Raw genomic sequence first — 13,124 nt, forward strand, 5'->3', positions numbered from 1 at the left:
TGGCCTAGATTAGTTTTTAATTTCCTATCAATGTAGCATCCTGTACAAAGGGAGGGGTCAGCAGGCAGTGCTGCTGTTCCTATGCTCCACCCATCACTGTGCTGAGAAACTTGTGCCGAATTTGATACCACATCAGACCCCGTTAGCCTGTCTACCCTGGAATGAAGACTCTGGCTATAGCCAATAACTGAGGCGTCCAGAGGAAAGTGCAAACGTCCCATGCTGTGATACACCTATTTGTGTGTGTGTTTGTGAACCCCTCCACCCCCATGGGTGATCATTTTAGGCCTTGTCTACATGGGAAAGTTGTGTTTTGGTTTTTTTTTCTCTATATAACCTCTGAGGCATGAATTTAATGTTGATTTAGTTCTGCCATTATAACATCCCATGTGGACGCTTTTGGGGGTTAGTTATGTTTGTTGCTTAGGAAGAGGTTTAAGCTACACTGGAAAAAGCCACTAGCGGGATTAGAGTTTACATGGTGGGAGAGAGAGTGAAACCATATAACTGGTCGAACTTTCCCATGTAGACCAGCTTTAGTCTCCAGAGTGCATGACATTTGATGACCTGTGTTGGCGTCTTAATTTGCATGGCTGTGAAAATCACCAAGTCCTTTTAAAAAAATCCAGCCACAGTGTGTGTCCTGATGATCTCCTGAGCCAGTGAGTCTGTGTGTGTGTCTGTGGGCACATCTCAGCAGCAGCTTGGGTGGGTGTACCTGCAGTAGCTATAAGCTAGCCAGCTTGCTGAATGGCTGTGCAGATGTGACAGAGCTGTTAAAGTGCTCTGTGGACATAGAATATTGCTGGGGAAGCATTCAGTCCTGTTTGTTCCATCCCGTGCACCCTGGCTGTCCTACAGTTTGTCTTTTTCTGTATTGTTATATGGCTTTTAAAAACCCCAAAGCTTTAAACTCAGAAAAAAAAAAAAAATGTTCTGCATGAACTTGTTTTTGCCGATTTTTTTTTCCATGTCTGCCAAAATAAACGTTGCATAGAAAAACGTAGAGTCCTCCAAAGAGGGTTTGATTCGCTTCCTTCCCCACACATTAACGACCACATCCCCATTAACACTGGTCCTTTCCAGGCTAAGTAATTGTGCCCTACCATCCCTGCCTGCACCTCCTGCTTCCTGCACTATCAGCTGCATGCATATAACTGGGCAGCATGGAATTCACCCGCCTTTCTGCACAACCTCCATAAATGGGCAGGAACGGAAATAAATTTTGAGGTTTGAGCCTGATTTATCACAAGCTGATCATTCTGGGGAGGAGATAATATGCTGCCTCCTCCATAGTGTTGGTGGTAGCTACCATTTTGTTTGGGAGTATGGTTTGGTAGCCCTTCCTTAATGTACAAATGGAGAAGAGTTCTCCCATTCCATGGATGCTGCCTATGCTAGACCTGTTCCGTGGGTAAACAGAGGTCTTCTGTCTTCAGGCCTATCCATTTGAAACCTTTTGCCCTTGCTGAAATTAAATGATTGAGCAAACTGTAGTTGGTTGTGGCCAAAGATGATGAGTGCGGGGGCTTGGTGGAGCTGTGAAAGTGTTTGTGCTTTTGTATCCATGAGGTCATAGGTTAGGGCCTCGCTCATCTGTTGCAAAAGTAGTGAAAATCCACTGGCAAGGTAGTGGTTAGGATGCCGCAGGCTCCTTGGGTGACCTTAGTCAAGTCACTTAGCCTCAGTTCCCAATCTGTAAAATGTGGATAGTAGCACTTCCATACTCTCAGGGGTATTGTGAGGATAAATACGTGTGCGATTGTGAGGTGTTCAGATAGCATGGTGATGGGTCCCATAAAAGTACCTAAGATTGAATGCTTTGGGGCTTTTTTATTAGGCTGTTGATTTTTTTTTTCTTGGCCCTAACTAGAGGAATCCTTTCTACTTGCAAATCTCTGTGTAACAATGAAGGAGTGAACTTCGCTCTAAACATTAGAGTGGACTTCCTGTAATTTGAAAAGCTCGCTGAGCTGTTTGCTGGGCTGGACAATAACCTTCAAAGCAGGAGTTTCCTTGGCAATGTCTGGGTGTACCAGGGGATGTGAGGTAGTGAAAGGTGCAGACATCTGGCATAGTACTCCATCACTAATCTGTACATTCATCCATTAGCAACCAGGTCTGTTGTGTGGGAGGAGGGAAGGATGGGGATAGCATGCGGCATGTGGAAAGAACGCAGCTTGGCTGTGGGTTTTGTTTGACTTAATGGAAGATCCACCCCACGGAGCTGTGACTGATACGTCAGGTGAAGGGCTGTTTGTTTTATATAATGAAGTATGCTGGAGGGTGTGCCAGGGATATAGCATTTTGAACTGGTGCCAGGGCCCTGAGCTAGGAAACCAGCCCTCCTCTCTCAGTAACAGAATGATTATCTGGGATATCGCTGTGTTTCTTATCAGCCTAGACTAACTGTTCCCACTTCAAAAGTACCAGGCAAGAAGACGTACTGCTTGGAGCTCCCTCAGGCTGCAGAACACCCCACCCTGAAATGTAAAGGCTTTGAGACGTGTTGAACCCATAGGGCCTATTTCATTGCCATGGTGTCTTTCCGCTGACCACCCCCCAGATAGCTGAGGGAAGGAAGGGTGTCTCTCAGGTTAGGGTACTGGCCTTGGACTCTGGAGACACCGGTTCAACTCCCTGCTCTGCCACAGACTTCCTGTACAACCCTGGGCGTGGACTTATTCTCAATGGGTCCTGAGGCACAGCTGTGGCTGGCCTGGGTCAGCTGACTTGCGGTTGCAGGGCTCGGGCTACAGGGCTAAAAATCGCAGTGAAGACCCTGCAAGGCAGGGGAGGGTGAAATCTCAGAGACCGGGCTGCAGCTTGAGCCCAAACATCTACGCAGCTGTTTTTAACCCTGGGAGCTCACGTCAGTTGACCTGGGCTCTGAGAGTGGGTGCTGTGGGGATTTACATTGCAGTGTAGATGTACTCTCTGTCTCAGATCCCCATCTGTAAAATGGGGATCTTAGCACTGTCCCACCTCACAGAGATGCTCTGATTAAAGACAGCAAGGTGCTCAGATGCTACCGTAAGTATTTGAGAGAGAGATAGCTTGGGCTTTGGATCAGCGTCGCTATTTGTTTGCTTGTCTGGTTTTATTAATACCTAATGTAACTTAAAGCTCTTGGCAGGAATAGGAGGAAACTCAAGGTCTTACACATTTTATACAACCATGGCTCTGGTTCTGCAAACCCTGGCATGCACGGCGACTCCCCATTGACTTCGGTGGAGCCCTGCACAAGTGCAGAGATCCAGCAGCACAAAGCAGCAGGATCGGGTTCTGGGTTTGTATTTTGTTCTGTTTTTAAAGGTCAGATTTGTAGCTGGTTGAGGAGTGTGACTGCACCTGATTTACAAAGTTACCATAATGGTGCTTGCAAATCAGGTAACTGCATGTACACAGGTTTCAGAGTAACAGCCGTGTTAGTCTGTATTCGCAAAAAGAAAAGGAGTACTTGTGGCACCTTAGAGACTAACCAATTTATTTGAGCATAAGCTTTCGTGAACTACAGCATCCGATGAAGTGAGCTGTAGCTCACGGAAGCTTATGCTCAAATAAATTGGTTGGTCTCTAAGGTGCCACAAGTACTCCTTTTCTTTTTGCATGTACACAGCGTATCTGTCTTACCTGCATGTTTAGTTACCTTGAATTATACCTGGTATAATTACCACAGGAATTGTGTCTCCAGACTGGGTGTGCAAGTGTGTGCCAGTTTGGCCTCCAGAGTTATACTAAACATGGGAGTGAGCCTGTGACCTGTTTTTAGGAGGGAAGCTGAGGGCATTTCTCTTCTGTTTTCCCTTCCCTTCTGAAGTTTCCTGGCTACAAATGTGCATTAACTTCCTAGCCTAGGACTATATTTCTCTTTTTCCTCTGTGTGTGTGTGTACGTGTGTGTGTGTGTGTGTTTTTTTTTCTTCATCCCCCTGGTATATGCTTTGTGTTATCACTCCTACAGAGGTTCCATGTGCTATTTACTGTCACTTCTACGTGGCCCCCACTGCTGTAGCATCTGAGACCCTAACCAACTCCGTTGTCCTCACCTCTGTGATGTAGGCATGTGCTATTATCCCCATTTCACAGAGACACACTGAGGCACACAGATACTTGCCTAAGATTATACAAGAAGCCTGTGGCTGAGCAGGGAATTTGAACCCAGCTGTCTCGAGTCCCAGGCTAGCCCCCAAACCACCGGACTGTGCTTCCTCCTACTCTGGTCCTCTGTTGAAGACCAGTTTTTGTGTCTCTCACTTGCTTTAGTAACACTGGAAAAATAATGAACTGGAAAATTCCAGATGTGTTTTGCACTCCAGACAGCAGCCCTATGGGCAGCAAGGCTTAGATTAAGAAATGCCACACATGGCAAATGGCAGAAGCCTTCAGAGGCAGCAGATCCCCTGTGTAGCCACTTCCACCATTTGAACATGAGCAGGATGAGGTAGAGACTCGGCTGCTGGTATTTGGCTTGGAGTGAGATGGGAATTCCAGCTGTGAAAACTGCCTTCATATTTTTTCCTCTTGGAGAACTCTTGCCCAAATACGCTGACAACTCAGATGTGCCAGAATGATTTAGCTGGCAAAGGTGTTGCTGAGCTGAAATCTGGGCTGAGTTTCCTTGTTAAGTGGCACTGGTGGTTCTTGGGGTAGCAACAATGGAAACAGTAGGAAATACTGTAATTGGCCAATAGTGCCAGTGTGGACATAAAGGATGTCCTAGATGGTTAGAGAGAGTGACAGGGTAATTTGATCAGTCAGCTGTCCTTGTGAAGAATCTTTTAACTACAAGTTCCATAACCTTGAACAAGTCATTTCACCTCTCCATGTCTCTGTTTTCCCTTGTATAATAGAAGGATATTTATCAATTTTGCAGGGGTTTAGTTAGTATCTTGCGAGGATGTTACAGATGCCTGAAGTAGTATTAGAATAGTTACATATTTGGTGTGCCATCTGTTGTTTGGTAATCACTTCTGCTTTACATTTGTAAAATGAATTTTAAAAGTTTGAGCTTTCAGTAGTAGAAATTGCATTCCATATAGTGACTTGCGTACCTAGACAGACTTTGCGGGGGTGTGAAGAAAACCAAACCCTCATGCAAGCCTGTGACGTACAAACAGTAGTCTATGCTGCGGGTGGCAAGAATACTTGGGCTGATATTTTTCAAAGCTGCTGATGGGATTTGGAGATAATTCTCATTAAAATGGGCTGACCCACAGCTGGGAAACAAACGCCTCCAGGGACTGAGGACCATCAGAAACCGCACCACCTTCCATTTCAAATGCAAGGCATGTTGCATTGGCACGCCTTGTCCAACATAAACACGGTGTAGCATGTATAACAACTTAAAAAATCCTCCCTTGTCCATGTGTCTCCCTCTGCGGAGAGGATGAGAGGAATAAACACTTGTGACAGAAGTTAGTCGCCTCGCGTAATGCACTGCTGGAAAGGCGCACAGATACTATGGTGATGAATGCAGCGTAAGAAGCTACGTAAAATAGAATGGGAATTGGGTGCCCAAGGCTTCCGAGGCAGCTTTAATCATCTCAGCTGTAACGTGCACAAGGATTCTAATAAACTAATGTGCTTTCACACTTGGAGGAAAATATCTTCATTGCCCCCATCAAAAAATGAGCATGAGCTGGAAGAGAAACCCAATAGGATAAACCGTGTCTGGATCCGATTTCATTAAAATCATTCTCTCCAGCTTCTGCACCATTGAAGCTTGCACAAGGGGCAAGAATGAATACTGGCTTCTTCTGTGCTGGGTGATTGCCAATCATTTGTCTGATTGAGCTTCTCACCAATAGCCACTTGCAGGTGATCATTTTGGTTGGGTGGGTGTTTACATAGCGTCAACAGTATGCTGGAGTCTTCTCGAGATTTTACCTGGCATAACTAAATCTAAATACCCTCTCACATGCAAACCACCTACATCAGTGCAGACCGGTACAAAGCAGGGTTTTTGCTGAAGTAACTTAGCAAAGCACTTAAGTCAGTGGGACGAAAGCCCATGTTTTACTGCATCAGTGTAACTGCATCAGTTTGGTTATATTGAAATCCATCGAGATTAAAGGAATTTGCACCAAAGACCTGATTTCAAAGGTGACAAACCAATGCCGTTTTAATTTCAGTGAGAGCTGCAGGTGTTCAGTACTTCTGAAAATTAGGCAATAGGTAGTTCAGGACTGATCTTGCTCCCACTGAAATCGGTGGGAGTCTTCCCTTTGATTTCAGAGGGCTCCGAATCAGGCCTCAAACCCAATGGCATGGTGCTAGTGCCTGGGAATTAAGAACTCAAACTGAACAGAAAATATTGAGTCTCTGTCTACCATTTCTCTAAGCTCAGACAATGACACAAACAGCAGACACGGTGGGAAGTCAATGGGGATTTTGAAGTCTTTGTTTTAATGATCAGAAGTGTTGTTATTTTTCAAAATGTCAAATAGTTTTATTTCTCTTCAGTTTCCCTCTCCCACCCTTTGTTTTTTCTGTGTAGATTATAAGCTCTTCAGGGCAGAAGTGTCTCTCACTAGGTATTTGCACAGCACCTACCATAAGCAAATGCAGTCCTTTTCCTAAACTATTCGTGAATTGTCTGAGACCATAAGGGGCCCCCCACTCTCGACTGATCTCAGCTACCGGAATACAAAGAATAATGCTAGTCTGGTAGCACCTTATTTTACTATTAGCAAGGATCGTTTTAATACAAATCTATCTCTGCTTTGGTGGTTTAAACAAATAATTGACTTGCTGATTTTTTGTGGGGGGAGGGGTAAGTGGAATAAATGGACTGTGCATCGTCTCTGGAATAATTTCATGCATGTGAGTATTTTTAATTACACAGCTAATATTTGTTTTGTTTTTCCTTTTACCTGAGAGACTTCAGAGCCATTGACTCGTGTGTAACCTTGGAGGTTATTGATAGCTCTGGCATAGGGAAGGGAAGCATGGTTTCTACCCACCCAGAGGGAATAATCAGCAACTTATTGAAAGTCAAATGGAGTGACGGTGTGAATTCTAGCCTGCAGAACATGGTGGCATTCAGTTGCTGGCTCTGATTGGTAGATGTGGAGCATTTGGTGGACCTGATCATGAAATGATTGTATTTTTGTAAGAAATTTAATTCAGGGGTGCGGAATCCCTTAAAGATAATGAGCTACCTGCTACTCCAATAGTTATATAATGATATGTTTCTGCTTTATTTTCCTGTAAAGGTATGCATCAGATTGTCTTGCCAACTGATGTTTTACCCTGATGTTGCAATCCACAGTCAAAGAAGGCGCTTCCCTGGTGCAATAGAATTCTTTATACTCCTCAGAATCTGCTGTACATAAGGGGGTTGATTCTGATTTCATTTACTCTGGTGTAAACCAGGAGTAACTTCTCTGAAGCTGTTGGAGTTGCCTTGGTGTGGCCGTTGAGTCAGAATGAGACCTATGTTCTATGTGATACAGTGGGGATAAGCGTCTGGGTGGGTGCTCTGAGGTCTGTTTCAGGTACTTATCACCATAGAATCTGCACGCTTCACACTCTTTAATGTATTTATCCTCAAAACACGCCAGGAGGCAGGGCAGTACCATTAGCCCCATTTTACAGGTGGGGAACTGAGGCATAAAGAGGCTGAGTGACTTGCACAAGGCTACACAGGAAGTCTGTGGCAGAGCCGGAAACTGGTCTCCTGACCACTGGCGCATCCTCCCTCTTTAACATTTACAAATGTCCAGATTTCTTTACCTTCTTAATTCTACTTTATGTTTGAAGTGAGTAAAGTTCTGCTAGAGGTGGGCGAACAATTCTCAAGGGAAGTTTATTCAGCAAATGTAATCCTTTTCCTAAACTATTCATGAATTGTCTGAGACCAAACTGAAATCTTTATATATCTGTTTGCTATTTGAAATTGAACTGGCTGATACTGGAGCCTTGACAGCTCAGTGGAGACAGGATCTTGAGTTGCAGAAGAAAAGGAGAAGTTTCTGAAGAGACTCAACAGGTCTGTAGTTGTGAATTCATAACCTAGTGTGTGTGTTCCAGGAGTCCACATATGATGTCACTTGGCACACAGTCACATTGAGACACTTTCTGCAGCGGTCGGTGCCTTTTCGCACTTGTCCCCCATGTGAACTTGTGGCTTTCCTGACTTGTTCCAGATAAAATCTCTCCCCTTTCCCTACATACACAGTATACAGTCATTCTCACCCCCTTGGTGTCATTTGGCTTCATTGCAGCATGGATTGATTTAAATCAAAGCGATTTAAATAACTGATTTTAAATCAGCAAGCATGAAACCTTGATTTAAATCATCGATTTTAATCTTGTACTTTTTAGTTATTTTCCTAAAGGAAGTTTGATTGTCACTGGTTAGTAACCATTAATACATGCTGATTTGCAGCTAAATATAGGCTCTACACTAAATTTGGTGCTGTTTTTTGCTAATCCGGAGGATACACTATGTCTATACACATTCATTTAAGCGATTAAATAGCTTAACTTATATTTATTCAGATTCTTAATTTTCAAAATGTGTATGTTGGGGTAAATGATGCATTTCTTATTTACTCGATGATGATTATTTTTTCACCTGTACTGCTGAGCTCCCCGTCAGCAACAACAAGCGCCTTTGAATGTACTGGATACATAAGGAATAGAAGTTTATAAAAGTTTATCAAAATATGTTTTGCATTTAAAACTGATTTATTAAACAAAGGAAATATCTGTAGTTAGTCAATTAAGCTGATTGTTTTGGGTCACCCTGTCCTTCAGGATTTCAGAACTAGTAAATCTCATTCTTTTAGGCCTCATTTTCCTCTTCTAATTTATGAATAAAAATAAGTGTTCCTGCTTTTTGAACTCCCAGTTGGTTTCTTAACTTTGAATGAACTAGTCATTGAATTGAACTAGTTGAATGAACTGAAATGAAGAAAATATTCTCTCTCCGCAGCTGTGGTTTAGCACTTCAACACATTCTGGTTCCAGGTGCTTAGCCAGTGATTGCCTCTAGTTTAGTGGTTTGACTTTCTTTGAAACTTGACAGCCAACCTGTACCATTTAGTATTGTTTTTATATTTAAAGTAAATTATTTTAATAGATTATAATCTAAGTTTAGACATTAACATAGGTTGTCATAATTTAAAATGTAATGTTAAATAGGGTTTTTTTAATGTAAAAATATGATTGATTTAAATCATAGTATTCTTATTCACTGTGCTTTATTGGTAACTTGAATAATAATAATAATACCAGGAGGTAAATCTGAGCCTAAACTTTCTCCACCAGCCTGACTGTTCCATCTTGTCTCTGCCTCTACTTCCCTCTAGCCAGATAGTCATGTGGATCTCTCCACAGCAGTCCAGATTTGTTGACCTTCAGAGAATGTTGCATGGCTTTTGAGGGGAATTTATTTCTTATTTTTGCAGCATGGTTATCAGGGGAGTTGATGTTTGGTTTGTTCCCTTTTCACTGCATTAACTGTAATTGCCTGAGGTACTGAGGAGATGAAGATGGGAATGAAAACTTTTGTTGGACTGTTCGTTTTCTTTAAAAAAAAAACAAAAAAAACCCACCTAAATCAATAACTATTCTGCTGGAGTTGAGAAGTCACAACTCACCACCATGGAACCTAGGGTGGGCCCAGAGCAGGGTGTGCATAGTGCAGTGAGGTAGCAACACTGAGGACTAAGGCTAAGATTTTGTCAAGGATATTTTTGGTAAAAGTCATGGACAGTAAAAAGAAAAATTCACAGAAACCCGTGACCTGCCTGTGATTTTTACTAAAAAGATGCGTGACAAAATGGTGAGTTCCGCTGCGGGGGCCCACTCCCAGCACGAGGGGCCCCCGCCACCTGTGAGGGCTTGCAGCTCCAGGGTCCCCCACTGCCTGCATGGCTCAGAGCTCTGGGGCGGCCAGGAACTCTGGGGTGTCCGCGGCAACCGAGAGCTGTGGGGTGTCCCCACTAAGCAGCAGGGGGACCCCGCAGCTCCCGGCCGCCAGGGCTGAAGTCACAGGGGTCACTGGAAGTCACGGGTTCTGTGACTTCCGCGACCACCCTGAAAAAATCGTAGCCTTATTGTTGACTCCACTATAGACAGATTTTTATTTGGGCACCTGCATTCAGGATTCTAACACCTGTCAACAAAAGACCCAGCATCTCTGTGCAGGATGGCTGCTGCTACTGCCCTTCATGCTTTGTTTTCCCTTCTTCCCCTCATAAATAAATCTGGCCTCCTTTTAACCCATCACCGCTACTGCTTGCGTGGCTCTGCTTTAAGCCGAAGCATGCTGGTGTCTCAAAGCCTTCAGTGCATAAAGGAAATACAGAGAGAGAGTATTTTTTCCCTCTCCTTTTTGGTGAACGTACACTTGATTGACAAGATCCCTCTTGGGACTCGTGATTGGTGCTTCCTAGACATACGTGGTAATAGAGTTTTGCATTAGCAAGTTGTGTGTAAATCCCCGGTCCTGCTGCTTTTGAACTGAATGGTGGTTTCTCAGTAGAAGCTGTTTTCCAGCAATGGAGTTCTCCTTTTAGCGGGTGAGATATTAACTTTCCTCCTTTATCCCGCATACAGTAGTAGGTCTCTAATTGCTGCAGTCTCCCAGCAATGCAGGATCGTGCCTTGCTTTGTTCGGTCATGTTTATTAACCCAAGCGAAAGTGGTTCCTGGCACTTATCTTAGGCTCTCCTGCAGCCTGATGCCTCTTGCCTTTCTGAGTGTTTTACTGATGTTTTAAACCTGCAAATCGCTCGTTGTCTGCTTTTTCTTGAGGGAAGCTCTTTGTTTTTTAGTTTGATTCACCTTCGTTTTAGTTTGATGTTCCTTCCTTCCTTTTGCAGAGTTTGAAGGTGGTGACCGAGTTCAAGGTGAAAGTTGACCAGGAGAAAGTCATTAAGTGTTTGGAGCTGTTGAACTTCCTCATCAAAACTGTGAACCAGCAGGTGAGCCCAGACTTTGGCCGAATTTGTGATCACTTCCAGGTTCAGTCCATCATACATGCTGTTGACAGGCCTGCTGCTTCAGTCAGCAGCTGTCCTGTTTGCATCCTGCATGAAGGTCTGTTTCCAAATGTTACACTGGGCTTTTAACCAGATGGCTCCCACTGAAGCCAGTGCAAGTCCCATGTCTATATCCCTGTACAGCTTTTAGAAAATGAGTTAGTAGCTAAGTCTGATGACAGAAAAACCCTTAACATCCACAATAATTATAATAATATCTAGCTCTTATATAGGGCCTCTTGAACTGGACCTGCTCGGACAAGTCACTTCCCTTTTTCCTGAGCCTCAGTTTCCCAATCTGTAAAATGGGAATAAGGATACTGCCCTACTTTGTAATGTGCTTTGAGATATCTGGGTGGTAATTATATTATTATATAAAGAGACAGAGCAGAGAGCATGATTAGCTTTGATTCCAAAAAAGGATAAAACTGCATTAAAGGCCCCTTACAAAAATGCTTTCCTAACATCCCTTTCTCATGGGAGCAATACTGTGTTGCTACAAGGACATTATGGGCCTAGGAATGGGAGGGTGGGTGTCCGCAAGATGGCAGATGGGTTTGAAACCAGAATAAGCCACACAGGTTCAAGTCAGTTTTGACACAGATGCAACGTCTTTGCACTAGAGGTATGTACTAGGGCATTGTCCCCCAAGATAGACAGTCCCTAAGAAAGGGAAAAGCCTAGTGGCTGCTGGGAACTGGCTGAGGGTTGGGATTTGCCTGTTGTAGCTTTTGGTTTAAGGAATAGCTGGGTGCAGTGCCACTGTGAATGAGGATTGAATGCAGTTCATTGTCGGTCTTCATTTACTACAATTCTCCTTGCAGAAGCTGAATGTGGAGTTGGCGGAGCTGAGTCAGGCGTTACAAGCTCTGAGCCAGCAGGAGGGGTTTGGGAAATCCGTGCGCCTCGACAGTCTCTACTGGAACGTCATGAAGCTGCTGGGATTTGCGTATGTACCCTCAGCTCCGGGGCCTCTACACCAGTTTGTGCACTGGGCTTTCTGTGCTGCTCTGGCTTCTCAGATTGGGGAAATAGGAAGAAACAGATCAGTGCCTTTGCCATATAGGAGACTGAATGTCAACCTGAGCTGAGCTCATGGGGCTGGTGGAGTTGGGACCTCATTAGGCCAAGTGTGGTATGTACAGGTGTCTCGTCAGCCCTGGGGGAAGGAAAGCAAGCTCTCCCTAATCTTGGATCACCTTCAGTTAGCTGCTCTGCTGTCTCCGGACACTTCACTTTGCAGTTAGGACCAGCCTTCAGCTGGAACAGAGTTGCAGCCCAGGGCAGACAGGGGCAGTGAAGGAATTCCTGGAGAGGAGTGGTTTGCCATTCTACCCCTCACGTTGTGAGAATGACTAGCTACTGCGGAGGCAGTCCTGGATGAGGAGAGCAGAAATACTCAACCAATGGGTCTGAGTAGCAAGCAGGTCAGCTGTTTCAGAAATGACTTGTGATTTTGGGTGCCCTGCTTTCTGGATGCCCAAATTAAAACGCTTCAGTGGGTAGGGTGCCCAGGTCCTTCTGAGGTGCCTCAAGTTAGATTCTCAAGATCACTGGTCACTTGTGACCATTGCAAGAGATCCGGAGGGCGAGGCCAGCCGGTTTAGGTGACTGTTTTAGGCTCCCACCCCTTCCTTGAGCTCTGTTACCCTGTGAGTCTCTGTGAGTAGGGAATAAGTTAGTTTCCGCATCTCTCAGCAAGGCTTTAAAACCATCTCGGAATAACAGGGTGGGAGTCAGGCACAGGGGCTGATTGTGTCTTTTATCTGTCTGACCGAGCGGGTTAGTTGTTGGACTGTATTTAACTTCTGCCCAAGGGCAGAAAGAAATGCTCTGTTCCTGGAAATCTGTCTTGTTTGTGGGCTAAAATCGAACTTTACAGCTTTGCCACTTCCTGGTGGTGGCGTCAGTTTAATTATTATGCACACATTAGAAGACGTGGTCCAGGATCTGCAGGGGAGGGGCTTGTGGAGTGCGTGTGACTCATTTCACAGGATGCATAGGCATGCAGTTTGGGTTTTAAGGGCTTGACCCAAAGCCCATTGAAGTAATTAGGATAAATCCCGAAAAACATCTTTTATCCTGCTAATGCAGTAGTGTAAGCTCTGGTAGAACATACCAATGAAGGAAT

General features: G+C 44.4%; 1 protein-coding gene across 1 annotated transcript in view; it reads left to right on the top strand.

The window, feature by feature from the left end:
• The window catches only part of MYBBP1A (MYB binding protein 1a), an 80,386-nt gene that overhangs the window by 65,300 nt on the left and 1,962 nt on the right, over window positions 1-13,124 (top strand). The window contains exons 25-26 of the mRNA XM_077836776.1: window positions 10,835-10,936; window positions 11,818-11,942. Of these exons, the coding sequence (XP_077692902.1) occupies window positions 10,835-10,936; window positions 11,818-11,942 (227 nt within the window). The remainder of the gene's footprint in view (window positions 1-10,834; window positions 10,937-11,817; window positions 11,943-13,124) is intronic.

This window comes from Eretmochelys imbricata, chromosome 17 (genome assembly GCF_965152235.1).
Source record: "Eretmochelys imbricata isolate rEreImb1 chromosome 17, rEreImb1.hap1, whole genome shotgun sequence".
Lineage (NCBI taxonomy): Eukaryota > Metazoa > Chordata > Testudines > Cheloniidae > Eretmochelys > Eretmochelys imbricata.